The 20,579-nt window shown below is 41.6% G+C and overlaps 1 protein-coding gene across 1 annotated transcript in view; it reads right to left on the bottom strand.

The window, feature by feature from the left end:
* Nucleotides 1–20,291, bottom strand: part of gabra2a (gamma-aminobutyric acid type A receptor subunit alpha2a) — a 29,278-nt gene extending 8,987 nt beyond the window's left edge. The window contains exons 1-7 of the mRNA XM_028565899.1: nucleotides 20,216–20,291; nucleotides 19,840–19,916; nucleotides 14,410–14,522; nucleotides 12,082–12,149; nucleotides 2,944–3,164; nucleotides 2,502–2,584; nucleotides 1,406–1,549 (exon numbers count right to left, since the gene is read on the bottom strand). Of these exons, the coding sequence (XP_028421700.1) occupies nucleotides 1,406–1,549; nucleotides 2,502–2,584; nucleotides 2,944–3,164; nucleotides 12,082–12,149; nucleotides 14,410–14,522; nucleotides 19,840–19,907 (697 nt within the window). The 5' untranslated portion in view covers nucleotides 19,908–19,916; nucleotides 20,216–20,291. The remainder of the gene's footprint in view (nucleotides 1–1,405; nucleotides 1,550–2,501; nucleotides 2,585–2,943; nucleotides 3,165–12,081; nucleotides 12,150–14,409; nucleotides 14,523–19,839; nucleotides 19,917–20,215) is intronic.
* Nucleotides 20,292–20,579: the final 288 nt, after the last annotated feature.

The raw sequence follows: 20,579 nt of genomic DNA on the forward strand, positions 1-20,579 counted from the left end.
TAAGTAGAGATGCACCGATTTCAACTTTCTAGGCTGATTCCGATTTCTGATTTTTCACTGAGTTTGAACTGCCGATACCGATTTTTTTTGAACAGATAATCGATCACTATAAAACAGAACTATATAAATAACTCCTGGTGTGGGACATTCACACACATCAAGTGCAATGTTAGAACCATTTCCTTCTTTTCACATCCAATATCACACTAAAATATATATATATATATGTATATATAAATAAAAAATAAAAATAAAAATAAAATAAATATAGCCTTGCAGTATAAAGATATTTCTCAAAACACACACGCTGGCCTGTTTGAACGTCAACTGTAACGTTACCTGAAAACATTAACGTCATCGCTCATTTTACACACAGTTTAATAACAAACTAAACGCTGGGGGAAGTTTACTACGTTTTTAATGTTGGTTTGGAGCGGTATGCATCCCGACTAACCTGGAAAGCGTTTTAAACAGTAACGTTAACACAACGTGTCGGAGGAATACAGCGTCTCTCTTTTTTTTTTTTTTTTTTTGCAGCGGGGGCGGCAGAGGGACCACAGCGTTTGCCAACGTTAGCTTCTTGTCTCATCTGGGGTCTGATAAACAGTAAATTCATCAAAGTCAGGGTCCCCAGTGCTATTTTCCCATAAACTATAGCTGTCAAATTTCACGGGATCCACCTGAGTGCGGTTTTAATGTTCCAGTTGTCAATTCCGGTCACCGGCCGTTCAATCGGTGCATCTCTACAGATAAGTTTAGGGAAAAGATCATGGTTTGGATTAAAACACTCCCGAGGAACGAACACGCGTTTCTTGGGTGAAAGCATTTTGGTTTCGCCCTGAAGCTTGAAAAGCTCTGTGATTTACTGTATGTTGACACCACGTTATACTATTTCATTTTGCGATTTGTTTTCCATTAGATATTGAAGTTCATAATTACGGGTTTTGACATGCCTGGTGGAGTGGCTCTATATCCATCGTATTGAAAGGGCAATTTCATTCTTGCATGTTTTGTTTTGTTGAGCATGATCAAAAAACACAAATCGTACCCTCCTTTTGCTCTCTGCTTCCAAAGCTTGTAGGCTTTGATGAATGGATTTTTTTCTTTGCGTGTGATAACATCTTGTTGGTCTTGTGCATCTGTTTGATTAACTATAGACTTCGAGTGTTTTTAAGTCCAAACTCAAATTTGGATGAGTGGTGTTAAGTTATCTTATCTTTCAAACTATATAACACCACTCACATCAGACATTTACACTTTGCTGAGTGACACACCAAGGGTCACCAAGGATTGCACCAAGCTTGCAATTCAAATTGCAATTGTCATGAAACCTTTTCATTTGTCCAGGCACCGTTTGGGTACTTCTGTTTGTCCGACTGACTTGAAACCGATGCATGATGCTCACCAGTGCTGGATTTAATGGTCTCCTCCCCTGCAGTCTGGTCCACCAAGTCATACTGGTTGAGTCTGGATCCGTCTTCTGCCACTTCCACTGACGCGGTGGCATTACGAGTCCAGATGTAAGTAACCTCTGTCTTAGTGTAGGCATCTGATGCAGAGAGAGCAACATTCAACACACAGTCTCAACCCAGAGGGGTTGGTTCCTGCATTAAAATCAGGATGTTAAAACAAGCCTCTTATGTTTTCTATATGTTAGCTAAACAAAACATATCAATTAATATCCATTTCATGTTGCATCGCGAACGTCAACCCCTCTGTTCTGTTTTCAGAGTTCACAGTGCTGTTTGTGACCCTAACAAGGGGTTGATAGCTAGCTCAGTGCCATGCACAGCCTACAATTAATTGGCCAGTTGGTTATTAGTGTTGTTCTGGAGCCTTTGCAGGCTGCTTCCTGACTCAGAGGTCTATTTTGGTGCCTTCACTAAATAGTCAAACATTATGTGTACCACATTTGGATATATTTGAACATTGTTATTCAGAGATTAGAGGACAAAATGGTGTCTGTAGTGGTGTGATCTATAATATTGTTAGACTGCTGGGGCACTAGGGGGCAGTATAGGCTATCATGGGGTTGTATAGCGAGAGAGTTGAGGAGAGAACAATAAAGTAAGCCGTGTGAATCTACCCTGCTACGTCTTTATTGCTTATTTTAAGAACCCAACACGACATCTGTCTCAAAAAATGACACTTTACAACAAGTTTGTCGTTCTGGGTAATAAAATCAGATGCTTGTGTACAAAAAAAAAGGGTTTAGTCTTTTCCGTAAAACTGCCAAAGAGTTTTGACAGGCGGATGACATGGGGCATTTTTTATCGATATGATTTCCTGCTCTAGTAAAATGTAAAATGTGTAATCTGTTTGGGAGGCAAAACCAATTTTGACTGAAATTTGGTGAAGGAAAAATTAAAAATAATAAGCTTCAAGGAACATTTCAGCGCAGTCTGTGTTGAAAACAGTGAACATATCCTTTTAAGGTGAAAATGACATCAAGGTTTAAGAGGCATGCACAGTGTGGATGATGTGAATCTGCTCACACTTACAGCTGCCAAACTTGAGAGGACATGAGTGAGAATCCATTGGGAAGTCTTCAAGGTGCATGGGGCACTCAGCTTGAACCGTTAGCCTGGCAGTAAACACACATACAAGCACACGCACGCACACATGCACGCACGCACAGTTTGTTTAAAATAATGAAATACAAAGAACAAAATGAATGTTATTTTCTGCATTGCTAAGTGTGGCATAGAAACTTTTAAGTCACAAAAACTAAGTGTTGTATTATTTCACAGTTTATGGCTTTGTAGGCACTCTAGATATCTAAGTGTATGTGCACATGCTGTAAAAAAGTGAGTTTTATATTGATATGTCCCCTTTAAAACCAATTAAAACAAACCAGGGTTTAGCATACTATACAAGTAATATACAACTGGAAAGACTGGATGAATGAACGTGTATTATCACTTGAATGGTAAAACCAGCTACCTCATAGTGTAGAGCAGGGTTCCGTCCTCCATGATCCTCAGCAGCTTGTTGGGCATGGTCATGTTGTGGGCGACAGATTTCTTCCCGTTGTGGAAGAAGGTGTCAGGGGTCCAGATCTTACTGGCCATCAGGTTGTTGAGAGGCAGAATGTTCATTGGTCCGTGGAACTTCAGCCGCTCGTCCTTCCAACTCTGACGGAAGAAAACGTCAACGGTGTACTCCTGAGAGAGAGAAAGAGAGAGAGACAGAGAGAGCAGGGAAAGCAGTGTTAAAAGGAGCTGCGGGCATATTTACGACTCCTACTATGGCCACGCCAAGACCCGCCCTACGAAGCAGCTCGATTGGTTGGGGTTAGGATAGCCGATTGGTCAGGGGATAGGACCTGTACAAATGGGGTTACCTTGCGTAAGCATGGACACCTGGCCAATAAATGCTATTGAAGGGCAGGTCTTGGCGTGGCCATAGTAGGATTCGTAAATTCAGACCAGGAAACAGCGATCCGGCATTGTGCCGCAGATTTGTGCGACGCTTGGTGTGTCACTTAAATGGCCCATTTGTGTCCCGTCCTGTTGTGTTATTTAACCTCCCAATGAAGCACAAGTAGACTTTATGTTTCACAATTACTGTTTTCCGGCAGATCGTGTAGCCTATAGATCTTGATGTTCCCGAATGCATTTGAAGGCAGTTTCATTTCACGGAGAAAGAGAACGATTTTATGTTTTATGTATGTGTGGTATATTATACTGTGTGTACCGCCCATATTTTAAAGTGTTGTGTTCCTTTTTCTTGCAAGGAGATGTGTAAGACCTCATGAATTTACCCTTGCGGGATAATAAAGTTTAGCCTTGCTCCACCCTCCTACGTACTTCCGCTCAATTTTCATTTTCCTTCAGTACTCCGTCTGGGTTTGCGGTATAGTCTTAGGTTTTCTCCGGCCAAATCTTTGGCGGTCCAATCAGCGAACAGAAGGAGTGGCTGAGAACAATGACGTTGAGGACATGCGCTCGAAAGATGCGAGTGAAGCCATTCGGTCCGTTTTGGCAACGCTGCCGAATATCCAGAAGTTAAAGCCCGAGCAAGAACAATCTTTGCTGAGTTGTGTTGGTGGGGGCATGTTTGATTTTCCAGCTCGCTCCGTTAGTGGTGAAGGAGTTGGCTAAGGCTAACGCTAGCTATGCTAATGCTAAATATAAGACAATAGTTGTTGTTGGTCTCCCGTCTTGTTGCACATGCGCATGACATACATCACGACCAAATGTTGGCAATTAGTTATGGCAGATCCAATAGTTTTAAACTTCAACAGAGTACCCGCCTTCAAGGAAGTTAACACTTGTCAGTGGAGAGTGGCCAGACTCTCTGGACAAATGAAATGTACCAGAGTCTGGTAGGACCAGGCTAAATAAAGTTAACTTTGACTTTGAAAAAGAGACAAAAAGACCGTTGTTTGGCAAACAGTCAGCTGTGCATAAATTGCCGGGCAGTTCAGTGCTTGTGTTTTGTTTTTTTACCCTCATAGTGTTTGTAAAACTTTCTTGTGGCAGCAATAGAGGCAGTGATGTATTTATATCGTCATATGTCAACTAGTCCCATTTCACATCCATACTGTGTGATTCACAGTAGGGATGGACCGATACTGTTTTTTCAAGGCCGATATTGATACCGATTATTAATAGTTAATGAAACCGATAACCGATATTTGGAACTGATATGCATTTACATAAAAAATTAAAATAGTCATTAAAAGTCAAAATTAAGATTTTTGGAATGTTACAAACTCCAACATAAAACTTTTGTTTAAATGCTTTAAGCAATTATTTAATAAATTAGAAACTTTGAACATAATCCCCAGTAACAGAGAGTCAGACAGTGTTGTGGGCGGGACATTAACTTAGACTCAGTGGTGAGACAAACCGAAGCAGAGGGACAGACACAGAGCTGTAGCCGAGCCAAAGTAGATCACTTTTTAACTATTTAACTATCTGTTAACTGCCAAAAAAGCGGCCCTAATTCACAGCTCTGCTCATTCTGATGCGTAATGTATAGAAGTTGTTGTTGGGGCCCTTTCTGCTGTCTGGGACATCACACAGTTCATGTCCCCTCCTGCTAATATTACACCTATACTTTTATCTAAGATGAGGCTGGGTGCATAGGTATTGCACAGAGATGTACCTAGATATACCATCTATTACTCCATTTCATAATATGTACCTGTAGTTAGTCTTGTTGATTCAGGAAATATTAAGGGACATTTGCCCAAATCACCCATAAATCCCCCTTATTCTTGTCTAGTCATGTGGATACTTCTGCATTTAATTTGCCCAGGTGCACGGGTAGATACCACTAAGGGTATTTTTTTGTAACTTGGGTGAACTGATCATTTAAATGCACTTTCTTTTACATGTCTCATAATGTTCTCCGAATATTATGTGTATGAAGTATATCATTAAAATTAAGCATGATCATCTCATCATTGTAATACCTTGTAAATTACCATTGAGAGACTAAAATCTGTGAAATCATGCATGTGTTTTGGTACGTTGCATTTTTAAATCAGTCCCGTTGTCCTGTCTTGTCTTCAGCCTCAGATTTTGACACATGATAGCTTGGCCGAGCGCGACACCTGGCCCGGTTCAGACCTGTCAGTCTCAGATCCAGCTGCTCCCTGAGGCAAAGTGTCAGCCGCGGTTTAAATCAATATCACTGAGGACCTTCAGTCCCTCCAAGGATGTGAAAACATCTCACCCCACTCTTTCTCTTTCATTACTCCACAGTACATGTACATAACGACCTATGAGTTAACCATCCTCGCTACCATTAGAATCTCAAATTTTGACGTTGCAAGCACCAATATTTAAATAATAACAAAATGAATTAACAAAATGAAATGCTTTATTATAATATTAGTCTCGCATTGCCAGACCTTCCTCCACAGCTCTGAGGAGGAAGGTCTGGCTAGTCCACACAGCAATACGGGATGGGAGACAAAACGTGCTCTGGACAACAGACTTGACAGGAGAATGTGCGCACCTTCACGGAGACTCTGACACATGCATTGTAGTTTTTATTAATATCTGCTTATACTGTGTGTATGTCATAAGATATGTTTTTAGTTGTTATTTAGTTTTTGTGTGTAAAATCGCTGCAGTGGGGCTGTGATGTCAGGACAAAGCCCACTGGAGAAACTGCGTTTCCCCGTTTTATTGAGGCTACCTTTTCCAGCTGTGTGAGCTATTTTTTTGCCTCCACCTGAGATCCAGATCTGGACCACTTTTATAATTCAGATTTTTACGCCATTTCGCCATCTGTCATTCAAAATAGAAGGCTTTAGAATGTCTTCATCTTTTTTTTTTTTAAGATTATTGTTTGGGCATTTTAGGCCTTTATTTATATAGGACAGCTGAAGACACAAAAGGGGAGAGGGAGGGGGAATGACATGCAGCAAAGGGCCGCAGGGCGGAGTCGAACCCATGGCTGCTGCGTCGAGGAGTAAACCTCTATGTATGGGGGCGCACTCTACCAGGTGAGCTACCCAGGCCCCCAAATGTCTTCATCTTTTTAATGGCGAACATACAAAATAAGCAGGTGTTTTTGCTTTCACAGTATTTGCGTCAGATGGACAGACAGGATATATATAATCCAGCAATAAGAAACCTTCACAAACAACGAGGCAGAGGGTGCAGCAGGGAGGCGGTGCAATCTATCACGGAAAGGGATGAGGTGCGTGTGTGTGTGTGTGTGTGTGTGTGTGTGTGTGTGTGTGTGTGTGTGTGTGTGTGTGTGTGTGTGTGTGTATCAGAGCCGAGCTATCAAAGGAAGAGGGAAGATAGACACAGTGGTGGGGTGAAATGATCTGCTGCAAGTTTGATGGAGACATGGCATGAATTAAATATGAGACCATCTCTCTTTTTTTCTTTTGAAGGTGCTGTCTCGATCACGACCACTTCCATCCCTCTGCCCCTCGCTTCTGTGCCACTTAAATATTTGAAAAAGAGCCAGGTGGGATAAGGGTTGATGGCTGTGATTGTGATGGAAAAACTAAGGAAAGCTTTTAAGGCAGGAAGCTGTGTGTGTGTGTGTGTGTGTGTGTGTGTGTGTGTGTGTGTGTGTGTGTGTGTGTGTGTGTGTCATATACCGTTTATTGGGGGGGAGTTGGGGGTCTCCCTGTGTGTACACACTGGAAATCTATATTAAAAGGCATGAAAGTCCCACCTATCATAATCCATAATTATATGCCACATGCACAGTTACTGGGCCCTGGAATCATTCCTCCTGTCCATACTGAGCAAAATTCATAGCACAACTACGCTGTAAAAGAAAGGGGACAAAATCCAAGCCCTTGTTCTGTGAGAAAAAAAAACAATACGAGGCTTCAGCCGACTAATTTAAGCTGCATTTATACATTAAGTGTTACAGCGTAGCTATAAAGTAAGGCCGGCCCCTAAATGTTAATTAATCAATCCAGGTCCAGGAGCCCCTGTGTTGACCCTGTGTATTGTGGTATATTCTGTGGCTACATCCAAAATTATTAACTTTTGTTTCAAAACGGATATCTTTTGCCACATATACACCTTGCATCCACTCTACTCTACTTTGGGGTGGCAGTAGCTCAGTTGGGTTGGGAACCGGGGGGGGGTCGCAGGTTGTAGTCCCTGTTCGGACCGAAGTACGGAGTGTGGACTGGTAGCTGGAGAGATGCCAGTTCACCTCCTGGGCACTGCCAAAGTGCTCTTGAGCAAGGCTCGGGGCGCCTGTCTAACAGTTGCAGCCCCCTCACTCTGACAGCTCTCCATTTGTGCATGTATAGGGCCTGAGCATGTGTGTGTATTTCAGGCCTGCGTGTAGTGTGTTCTAACAACACATTTTATTTTCCCCAGTGGGGATGAATAGAAAGTATAAATTATAAATGTACTCTAAGAGCCTCTAAGATGGTGATGTTTGGAAAACTCTGGGGTTGCGTTTTAGTCTGGACTGACAGAAACCCACATGACCTTTGTAAACAATGACACCCACATTCACTCCCCGATTTGATCTTATCAGTCCTTACGTGTCATTTCCTGATTCGTCATGCCCCTATCATGTGACCCTTTTCCGGAAGAAAACGAACGACAAAATCAGCCTTGGCTACAGGTGGTTAATTCAATGTGGATAACAACTTACAGCTGTTTATTTGTTAGCTAGCAGTTGTTCCATAATGCTACTGCTGCCTGCATGTGCAGGAGGCAAGCTATTATTCAAATGATAATTCCCATGTCCGGGGGCGTACTCAGCCTTATGCACATGAGGACGGAGATTGTTTTAGTTTTTTAAACGCTGTTTTAAATCGAAAACCTAGTAGTATGGATGTAGCCTATCAGAAGTTACGGTACACTATGTGTAAGATAGTATAGCGGAAACATGAGCTAAAACAGCCTACGCTGTAATATATGAATGGATTTTGATCGTAATACAATGTGCAGGACTACAAGATGTGCCATCCTATTAAAATGCCGCATTATAATAATTTCTGTATGAGGTTTACGATGGACAGCCAATATATGATAATGATCATTAATATGTAGAACACCACACTGCTCCGTATCAGAGCTGCATGGCAGCGGATGATCAGATCTCATCTTTAATAAGAGAGTCTGACCCTTGCCATGTCATCATTGTCCTGTTTGGAGTGGCTCGGTTTCCATTAGCAACAGGACAGCCGAGCTGACAGCTCTCCGTCTGGAAGATTGTATCTGCTGGATGTAGGTCATTGCATCTAAACCGGCCCGGCAAGGCAACCCTGAGATTTTATGACGGATCATGTTGATTTGAAGGCAGTTTTCTTCAGGTTGAGTCCTGGATAGAAACCCTGTATTTGGCAACGTTTTTTGTAGTCAGTTCCGGTTTTAACGGTCACTCCTTAGAGCAGTGAAAATAGTAAAAAAAAATTCACACAGGGTTCTAATTTCTAATGAACTGTGGGCATGTCATGTATTTTTATTACTCTGATATTGCCTTTATTGCTAATTGATTTTGATATAAAGAAAGAAACGTGGGAGGTAGCCGAAGAGAATTACAACCAACTCTGCAGTTCCCCTCAGCTCTACAGAGCTGTAAAGCTACATTCACTATCAATTCAAATTGAATTGAATAAAACAAAGCTAGCTAGCATTAGGTGGTAACCAGCCAATTTAAAGCTGTAATGCCATACATGCAGATAAACGGCGCCAGTATCCGGAGGTCTGGGTTTTATTTCAGAGAATATCAGAGGTTTTTTTCTCGTAAATTTACGTAGTTAATCTCATAAAATTACCCCTCTGTATTTTTTTTTTCTTCTGTGCTACATTAACTATAAATAAAATTGAATTGACTTTGTTTTAGTTTTCTGGATGTGCTGGTTCAGTCTGAGTGCTCTCGTAGTATCGCACCCCCAAACCGCCTTCACTAACACGTCAGCGTCATTCTCGTAAACACATGTGAATGACGCGTTATTTTTCCATGTTCGCCTTATTCGCATCGCACCATTTGCGTAATTCACGCCGCCCCCCTCAAATGTGCGTCTTTTCTCGTCTAATCACATCTTTGCATTTACCTTGTATGTTGTTTGCGGCGCCGAATATGTCCGTCTGACAAGCCATCTCCGGAAAGGAGCGCTAACATGGTTAAGCGTGTTACCTATGCGTAGCACCAACAGATTCTCACTCCCATGTCGTAAAATACGGACGCTTGGTCAGGTGCCTTTGCCGTTGTTATTGATGCTAAAAGTCTCCTTTAGCATCACATCTAAACTGGCTTGGTCGGGACTATTGGCATCACTTTTGACGCAGTTAGGTTAAGGAAAAGTTCGTGGGTGGGCTTATGTTTCCATGACACGCGGGCAGAACGGGAGGATTGGATTTATGAAAAGAAGAACAGAACGGTTGGGTTTAGGAAAAGAAGAACAGGATGGTTGCGTTTAGGAAAAGAAGAACAGGATGGTTGGGTTTAGGAAAAGAAGAACGGGATGGTTGGGTTTAGGAAAAGAAGAACGGGACGGTTGGGTTTAGGAGAAGAAGAACAGGACGGTTGGGTTTAGGAGAAGAAGAACGGGACGGTTGGGTTTAGGAAAAGAAGAAAGTGACAGTTGGGTTTAGGAAAAGAAGAACAGGACGGTTGGGTTTAGGAAACAAAACACGCGGGACACAATCCCCGGTATCCTGGGTGAAAGTCCTGTGTTGTTTGACCCAACCAACCTCCCTATGTGGATTTTCGGGCTTTCATACTACTCGCTATCGTAGTCGCTCTTAGTGCTACGTCATCTTCAAACCCCGTGTAGCTGCTGCTCTCCCTGGTGCGTTCTACAAACGGTAGATAGATGGGTGCTTTTTGCGTCGCTTCAGATGCTGACAGCCACTGTCCAAACATCCGTATTTTAAGAGTTCGGAGTGAGAATGGGTTGGTAGCACAGCTGATGTGTTGATGGTATCTGGGCATAACTCTGTACTCATACTTACAGATCAGTACCATGAAACACCCAATCAACCTACGCTCACCAACACCCATCTGAAGGAGGTAGAGCCGGTCGTTCTTTAATTACAACATTCACGATAACGGTACCGATACCAATAACGTGGAAACAGGTTCCTAAACAAAACTTTTTCGATACCAATTTTATAAAACAAAAAGAAATTACATTAGATTGTGACACAAATATTTATTTTAATTTTTGTCAGCTCTGACTACGTGAGCCACATGTCTTTGTGTAACGTAGAGTCTTACCTGCGTGTCACTACGACGTGTAACGTTAGATAGCCAATCAAACGTGATTACATCTTGGTAGAATCACGCTGCGTGCTTATTGGCTCACTGACTCTAATGAGATCTACTCCTTAGGTACTGAATTTGGGTATTGAATGACGAGGCATTTTTTCAATACTCGATACTTTAGAGGCAATTCGGTTGGAGCCTAAAAAGTATTGAATTTGGTACCCATCCCTCAGTATGAATGTGTGAGAATGAGAGGCAAATTGTTTAGCACTTTGTCCGGTGAGATAAAAAGGTGCTATATAAATGCAGTCCATTTGACTTTTGTTTGCTATTGATATGAACCTAACTGAAACATCCCCCCATCCTTATTAGTAACAATTAACTGTCTTTCTGGTGCCTCAGAGCCTTCCACATATTACACTTAACAATTTTGTCAAGTTCCTTGTTTACACCTGGAGCAAGAATCCTACAAGCATTTTCAAACCAAGTGATATGTGTTTGAAACTGCACCTAGGCCTGTTACAATTATTACATAATTGTCGGCGGTTTCTTTTTTTAACCGCAATTAATTGCTAACATTAGCTAAGATCTTAAGGCGTATGAATGGTAATTGTTGATTGAGTTTAGACGTGCCAAATTGTAATTCTATAAGTGATTATTGGTCAGACTACATATTTTTATTATTATTTCAATTGTTAGTTGTTGGCACCCTATACACACCCTATACACATTAATAGCAACAAAAATGACAAGGGATGGGTCTACAGTTAGACAAAATGTGATGATAAAGAGGCGTGGTTTACTTGATATGCTGTGTATTTGTCTTATTATATTTTATCTGGGTTACATAACTCATTCAAATTTTAATTAAAATTCATTCATTCATTCATTCATTAAATTTGACTGAAAGCGGCAATTCTATTGTTAATCATCATGGTCCGCACCATGGGGGATCGGGCTTTCTGCTCTGCGGCCCCTCGCCTATGGAATTCCCTCCCAGACCACCTGAGGGCTCCACAAACTACTGACTCATTCAAGAAGCACCTAAAAACCTTTCATTTTGAGCAAGCTTTCGCAAAAGTCCTTATTTTTTCTTTATTTGTTTATCTTTATTTCTTTGGTTTGCTTCTGTTTTTACCCTGTTCTTAAACTCCTGTAGCACTTTGGGATTGCTTATTCAATGAAAAGTGCTCTACAAATAACAATTAGTTTTTATTATTATTATTATTATTATTATAATCACATTTATTTCTGAGACAATTAATTGTGCAGCAAAATTTGGAATTGTTACAGCTCTAACTGTGCCTTTATTTTGACGGCTTGGGGTGTTCAAAGAGCTGAAGCCTTTTTCATTTTACACTTTGTGTGTGTTGTCTCGGGTCCTGAGAAGATGCACTATGAGATGGGCTGTGAACTTACCATATCTGTGTCAGACACTGGACCAAAACTGGTCACATAGATGTCAGTCTTCACTTCTGTTACTCGGTCTGCGATGACAAAGAGTGAAATTCATTATAGAAAATCATAGCTGCTATAAGTCCCTGCCCTGAGGAAGGGGCATTGGACAAATTAGCAAGATTTTATTTTATTTCTCTACACTTTAATCTTTGGTTAAAAAAAAACTGAAAAATCTTTTTCATGGAGTTTATATGCTGTACATTCATGCCTTAAGCTCTGTACGTTTTACACATGATAATCAGTTTACTATTGAGTCTTACTCTGTGTGAAAACTATCCATGATGATGTCGTAGTGATGTCATCAGGGTTATGCAGGGTTTTTCCTGGCTCAATGGGTCATTGGAATTGTGAGTAGTGACTACGCACGGCAGGAAGCCCAATTGGTCCACGTACTGTTATTTCTATAAATATGATTTATAAAAATGTTGATTGCGCTTGAGTAAATGTCACCCCAATCAACAAAACTGCTTAAAAAATTAATATTATTTAAATACCACTGTTAAAATCACCAAGAGAGTCCGACACAGCCAGACTCTGGACGGTAAAACTGAGATTAGCTCTCCTTTTCAACTTCATGTTCTGCTTTTCAACTGTTGTTTGGTAAATTGCTATTAAACACAGTTGAGGAGGATTTTAATTGCTAGTTTTTATCTTAATTCTTATTATTTTGGCGCTAATTTTGGGGCGTTGCCAAAAATTCCTCTATTGCTGGAAAAACCCTGGGTTATGTCATCTCGGTTATGGAGACTTAAACTTTATAACAGAAAGCTTGACTTACAAACTGCAGGTTTGGAGTTTGAAAGACCTGGGTATTCACCAGACAGGAAGAGTCTAGTCTTTCATTGCCAGACCTATCTCAGCAGCACTACATTCCAGTATAGGAGAAAAAAACGCTCTGGGTTGTTGGCATTTCTTTAAACCAATCACAATCATCTTGGGCGGCGCTAAGCTCTGGACGCAGAGGCGGTGGCTCTGCTAAATGATGCTGGGAAGGAACTTGTTTTTGGTGGAACATTTGCACCCACGCAAAAGAAAACGCCACATACAATATTAAATGAAATTAACTGTTCACACAATACAGTAATGTAATATATTTGAATTAGCTGGATACATGGTTAAACTTCATTCGCTCTTTCCAATACTCAGAGTGCAAAGAAAAGGGACATCGGGAATGTGAGGCAATTATTCTGGAAATGTACTGTCGTTGCTCCAGACAGGAAGAGTCTAATGAAAGACTTAATTCAATTACATTAAGGAGTAAGTAAGTAAAGTTTATTTATAGAGCGCATTTCACAGATACAAATCACAAAGCGCTTTACAAGGTACAACCACATCAACCTGGCCATACATATACAAACATACAATATGACAATGGGGTAGACAGGACAGGAAGACAGGGTATTAAGAAAATACAGCATGACATGAGGAAAGAGGAGGAGAAAAAGGCAACTCCCAGACTATGCTCTTGATAGGAGTACAGTCTGGGAAGAGGAAAAAAACACCTTAGCAACATAAGCACATAACAGTACAAGAGCACACAAGACACACAATGGGGTAGGGGAGTGTTGGGGTGGAGGTAATCCAGCACAGGCAAGCAAAGGCAAGCAGCCATCCTACAAGGAGAATGTAGGATCCAGTGCTTAAGTAGTTTGACTTAAACTAGGGAATAAAAGTCAGGATATCTCCTTTTCTGCTGCTTCGATTTTTGACCATTCCTTTTGAAATATGTCCCAACTTTATTAAAGGGCAATAGTAGTCTAGATTCACGACGTTCCACCTCCGTGATTGCTCCGGTGCTGCCGAAAATTCCGCTGGATCACGCTCTTTTCACCTGGATGTCCGTTGACTTCGGCTTTCTTTGTGTTCTAATTTTAATCTCTGGTACATTTCTGAGGACTATGGTTAACTGCTCCTCAGATCTCTGCAGGGTAAATCCAGACAGCTAGCTAGACTATCTGTCCAATCTGAGATTTCTGTTGCACGACTAAAACTACTTTTAAACGTACACGTGTTCCACCAAAACAAGTTCCTTCCTGAGGCTATTTTGCAGTGGCACTGCGACTCTGTTGGGCGCTTAGCTCCGCCCATGACGATTGTGCTTGGTTTAAAGAAATGCCAATGGACCAGAGCACATTTTTCTCCCATCGGGGAATGCTGTGAGGACTCTCCCCCGCAGCGCTGTGAAGGAAGGTCTGGCAAAGCGAGACTAGGGCAATAGTAAATCACTGGAGAAGCCTTTTACTGGTACACACACCAAGTACTGTAAGTGAATGGTCTTCCCTTTCTTACCTCCCAGGCCAGGTCTCAGTCGGTTGTCATATCCATCCAGCAGACTGTCCAGGATCTTGGTGAAGGTTGTGATGTCTTTGACGTTACGTGTTGAATTGGAAGCTGCTTTTGACCTACATAAAAGACAAACGTGTGATTATGGACACAGGCCTCTAAATCAGCTACAGAAATATACTTTCTACTAAGAACTGTGGGTGATGACACATCTTGGTAATGTCTACCTGCTACATCACATCCATTTTATAACCAACAAACTCTTTTTTTCAGTGAATTAAAAGCTCTAAAATTTAAACACTAAGGGGGCTTTCACACCTACCTCGTTTGGTCCGGACCTTCGGACTTTTCAGTTTGATCCGAACCAAAATTACAGGTGTATGGTTCAGTTTGATCCGGACCGAGACTACCTCTTTTGGTTGGATCAAACGGCCGAAATTTGGTCCGACCAAAAAAATAGTCTCGGTCCGGATCAAACTGAAGAAGCTTCAACGTAAACGTGTATATTAAAAGAGCTGCATACGTACACATTACAAAATAAACAAATAAAATAATGTCCGGGATGTTCCGATACTATTTTTTCCTTCCCAATGCCAATTCCGATACCTGAACTTGCGTATCGGCCAATACCTAGAACCAATCTGACACTAGCGTGTTAGAAAATACATATATTTTACTATGTTTTAACAGCTGTATACTACTATCCCTGTATGGATGTGATATGATTGCTATCATTGTTTTATGGTCCGGTTCAGGTCAAACATGAACAAACAAAAAACAATGAATTCCATTGAACGGGTACTAATTCTATTATTATGGCGTACAGTAGGCTATGTCCTTGTGTGCAACAATCTGGTGTTTGGGAGGAATTTAAGAGAACTTAATCTCTAAGTATTTTTTAACTACCGGCTGGGTACATAATATTACTTAGTACAAAAGCGGGACTATCCTTGGGAGCGTAGAGCGTCAACCACCAACATCTGCTGGCGAAGCGAGTGGCAGCTGTGACTGTCTTCCATGGAGCTGTTGTTGAGGGTTACCATAGAGACATGTTTGCCTACGGATCTGGCATTAGGTCCGCTCAGTTTTGGATGAAAGATGAATAGCTTGATGTTAAACTACCACCTGGGGCAGTGGTGGGGTAGGAGTAGGGGGACCGGGAGGTCGCTGGTTCAATCCCCAGACCGGCAGGATTAAATCTGGGTGGGGAAAGTGAAAGAGCAGCGCTTGTCCCTCCCTCATTACCACCACTGAGGTGCCCTTGAGCAAGGCCCTGAACCCCAACCGCTCCAGTGGAGCTGCTCAGTGGCCAGCAGATCAGACTGTGGTTGTACTGGGCAACTTGGAACTGTGTGAATGTGACAGGTCATCGTTCGACTTACCTGGATAAATAAAGGTTAAAAAAAATGAAAAATGTATTGTTAACAGAGTCATGCTGAGTTTGACCCATAGCTCGTCAAATCATATTTGAATTAAGATATAGTGCAATCGGGATAAACAAGCTCTATTTTTATGCTTTTTCATGCACTGTGGCACCTTATCTACATGCAAAGTACATGTCTAAACTAGGGCTGCTCCCTCTTAGCCGATTAGTCGACTAATCGGTCGTTTTGGTCTTAGTCAACTTAGATTTCTTTAGTCGATTAGTCATATTTTATGCTTTTTTCATGCTGAATGACTTATTTCCAAGAAACGTACGAGCACATCTCTGGTAAACACAAGAATTCAAGTGGTGCTTTTACATGACTCTTTGCGGAGAAACTCAGATTTACAGATCTGTCGATTAAATCAACTAATCGATTAGTTGATACAATTGAACGAGCATTAGTCAACTAAGAATTTCTTCAATCGAGCACAGCCCTAGTCTTAACCACTGAGAAATGTAAATGTGTACTTTAAAAACTGTTGTGTACTTTCCAGATTAATTATGAATAGTTATGTAAAAAAATGTAGAATCTTGCATTCATTTTGACAGGCTGTTCCGGTTAGCAAGACTACATGAAATTCACACACACAGGCTTACATTTACAATGATTTTTTGGGTCTACACTCGAAACATTCAGGGTTGAGCCCTGACAAAATGACCTGGCGACACAGATGCCCGTAACCATAGTAACTGAGTCGTGCCTGCGTGCGCACGGCGAGAGAGCAGAGGGAGGAAGAGAGGCTGTGCTGCTGCCAGAGGAGCCGCTGAGAAAGTTGCCAACATTGTGTGTGTGCGTGTAAAACATGAGCTGTGTTCCCTCGTTCACTCACTCACTATTCCCTATGTAGTGTTTATTAAATAGTGAACTATATAGGGAGCAACCAAACGAGATTTTGGACCCTCACTGAAAATATCGTTGCATCAGTAGATGCTTGGGTTATGTGTGTGACGGAGGCGGGCGCATCCGGCATCATGTAAACAAACACATAGAAAAATACTTCTAATATGTCCCTGAAACAAACCGAGCACCCAGGAGGAGAATAAAAGTTGTATATGATATATGTTGCATGTTACATTTCCACTGTTCAGAAACGAAAACCTGCTCCATTTTTCCTTTACAGTTTTCGCAGGTGCTACTTCTTCTCCGCATTGCATTGTGGTATACGGGAGTAAAATGTAGGGTACATCGTTTGTGCATTAGCAGTGCATTGTGGGTATTTTATAGTGGACTATATAGTGAACGAAAGTAACCGCAAAGAATTCAAACACCACTACAAAATGGCGAGCACACTATACACACGCCATAGTGCACTATTTCCGTGATAGGGTTTGGTTTTCGAACGCAGCTATAGCCTGTATATAAAGATGGACGACGCGTCTCCACTTCCTCCCACTGTACAGAAGTGAAGCCAAAATATCCCCGATAGGAGCACCGCCATCTTGTAATTTTTGAGCCAGAGACTGCGCAGTAATCAGGCGGTGTAAGGCAATATCAAAAACATACACCCATACGCCCATACACCCGCCCGACCAATCGCAAGTCAATCACAGCTGTCAATCGTGACGTTTCACCCCGTTTCTATAGCATCAAAAAAAAAAAAAAAAAAAAAAAAAAAACGTATTAGACATATGAACACTTAAATAACACCAGCGTAATCAGAACTACCTAAAATGACAGAAACCATCTTTGGGGAAAAATGTATTTGACATGTATTTTTCAGTTTGGTTCATGTCCCATCCGCTAACATGAAGGGGGCGGGGTTTATGACCTATACTGCAGCCAGCCACCAGGGGACGATCCAGATGTTTTGGCTTCACTTATACAGTCTATGCATCAACCCCTGGTATCAGGGGCGGATCTAGAAAAGCATTTATGGGGTGGCAAGAGGGGGGCAGGAATTTTTGAGGGGTGGCAACATATGGCAGACGTATATATACTGAATTTAATCACAGTTCTCACAGTTTGATGATAAATAGTATGTACACACTACAAAGTGCAGGCTGCCATTTACAAACTCATACGGACAAACTTCATCTCATGCAATCAATGTCCTGCATTTGAGGTGACCATACAATGTGATCTCACTTAATAGGAGATAGAAGTAGGATAGAAGTAAGGGGTATTATCACAGGAAAGGCATTAAGGTAAGACCCAGGTGCTGAGTGGCAGATGTGTGAGAGGGGAAAGCAAACAGTTTTTGACTTTATACTGCAGTCAGACATTGGAGATTTGCGCTCGTAAATGGTCAAATTGGCCATAACTTTTAATTCCTTGCTGCCAACTGGGGTGGCAGCAGGGGTGGCAAGGCTTTCTTTTAGGGTGGCATTTGCCACCCTATGCCGCCCCTGCCTGGTTTGTACAGTAGGTGTGCGTGCGTGTGGGGGCTGTTTGCCGCACAAGATTCAGTGGTTGTATTAGCTCATGATTCATTCATATTAAACATTGTGGCATTAAAAAAATGACATGTGGCTATAGTCCGACTTCAGTGATGGAGGCTCGGGAGGCACAGGTGACTCAAAGCCATTGAGTCAGTATGCATAATGTTGAACCCACTACTGAAAGTAGGCCGACTTCAACACTTACACATAGGCTACATATACCTACAGTATGTTCCCTCAACCCCTGCTTGTATAAAGTATAAACATAAAGTTGCCCTGTAGTTATAAGAAATAGTTTGCCTATCCTCATTTTGTTATCATCTGTACCCCTCTAGTGTTGGTAAGCGGTATAGGGTAATTCTGAAATAAATCACAGCATATTTATAAAGTGCTAGAGTTGCTGGGTAGGTTATACTGTAACTCTGTAATATTGGATCTTGTACACGTTACTTAACAAATGCCTACAGTATGAATAATTCTTAAGTTCCCAGATTCTTACTTCCCATCCTGTTGCCTTGTAGCTGCAGGTACTATCAGTACACAGGCTACTGTACTAGTTAGTACTCCGTACAACACCTTACACTGAGAATTGGGAAGAATTACCCTTTTTGTTGCCGACTGAAATGTTACCAATGTTTTTAATTGTCACGAGTGGAGTGACGCATTGATAGGGCAGCTTGTTGTTACAGAGTCAGTCTACTTTAGCCATTGATAAAGTAAGAAGTAACACTAATATTTCCTAGTTAACAAGAATCTAACACAGTAATGTATTAGGCTACTTAATCCAATATGAAAAATAAAGGATTGTGATGCACTGAGGCAGAACATTGTGACAAAATGCCTAATCTTCTATTTGTTGACCCTTTAAACACAAGTCTCAAAATCAATTTCCTTTGTCTTTTTAAAAAAAAATATATAATTAATAATAATAAACAAATAATTTGGTAAATTAATTCCCACTAAAATATTAGGCCTATTTTCAGTTTGATGGGGGATAACCTGTTTTAATTATCGCAGCTGTTCTTTTCTTTCTATAAGCGCTGTAGGCTAAACACCCCATGTAATACCATACAGATTAATGGGGTGCCAACGTGTTGCTTCAATTATTTTGAATTAGGATTTAAACTTTTGAAAACGGGTTGCCGTTTAACTTGCCTGCCATTTAAGTGCACCACAAGTTGAGATTTCTCTCAATAAATGGATGCTTGGTCTAATATCGAGGAGCCGAACTTACCCGCACGTCTTAACAACTCTTATGGAACTGCATAAAGCATTGAGCTATGTGTGATCTTTTCCTAATATGCAAATAACACTTATTTTAGATAGATTTATCAACGAGCTTTGGTGTTGCGCTCCGAACGTGGGGATGAACTGCGCTCAGAGCAACCGTCATGGAAAGGATCCATCCAGATGTAAACGTGGCTCATTAAGGTTAGACTACTAGGTTGATCAACAAAACATCCCGTTAAATGGCCTTTCGGTTGAAAGCCAAAGAGTCGTGTAGGCTACGCTGCCTGTGCGCGCGGTCAGCCCGCCGTCCGAGCGGTGTTTTTTTTATTTATTTTTGTTTATGTTCATTTATAAGAAAAAAAGAAGAAAAAAAAAACACATATGACGGATATCCAACTTACCGTGTCTGCCACATTACGATCAAAGAGACCAATATAGAGATGGAATGTGAGCTCCATCGTCCTCTCATTGCTGAAACCTGCAAACGAGACGGGAAACGCGCGTAATTACACGGTAAAAAAACCCGGCACAGACCGCCTTACAGCTGTTGCAAATAAACGCACCCAGCGCCGATATATGCCTCCATAAAGACAGACATTACACCGGCTTGGTCTACTTAAAACTGGGGTTCTGTTCAGTTTCAATCCAAGAATCTGCAAAGCCCAACTCCCGATCCAAAAACTGGCTGAACAATGAGCTTTCTCCACCGCTTTTTTTTTTCTTTTCTTTTTTTAAAATGCGTCCAATTAAGTGTCATTATCGACTGATTCTGCCTACCTGACACGCGACAGGTGTCCCCGGGGGTTGCCAAGAGAGACGGAACAGTGACTAAAACACAGTGGAGACGAAAAAGCCTTCGGCAGAAAAAATAGAGAGAGTATAGCAACCCGGAGAGATGCGTTTACTGTCCGTCCATTCTGTCAGCTCCTCCAACAGGGGGGGTCCACTCAGCTCAGCCAGAGACTAACCTGAGAGCAAAGTGTACAAAGAGCAGCGTCCTATTGCAGCACAGCAGCACACTGACGGATCCATACAGAGGCGCAGGGCTCCGCCGCTCGGAAAGCCTCCATTTCCTGCTAATGAGATATTTATCAGTGCGCACCACTGCGCACGATGGAAACCAACGTGCACATTGCATTTA

The sequence above is a fragment of the Perca flavescens genome, chromosome 20 (assembly GCF_004354835.1).
Source record: "Perca flavescens isolate YP-PL-M2 chromosome 20, PFLA_1.0, whole genome shotgun sequence".
NCBI lineage: Eukaryota > Metazoa > Chordata > Actinopteri > Perciformes > Percidae > Perca > Perca flavescens.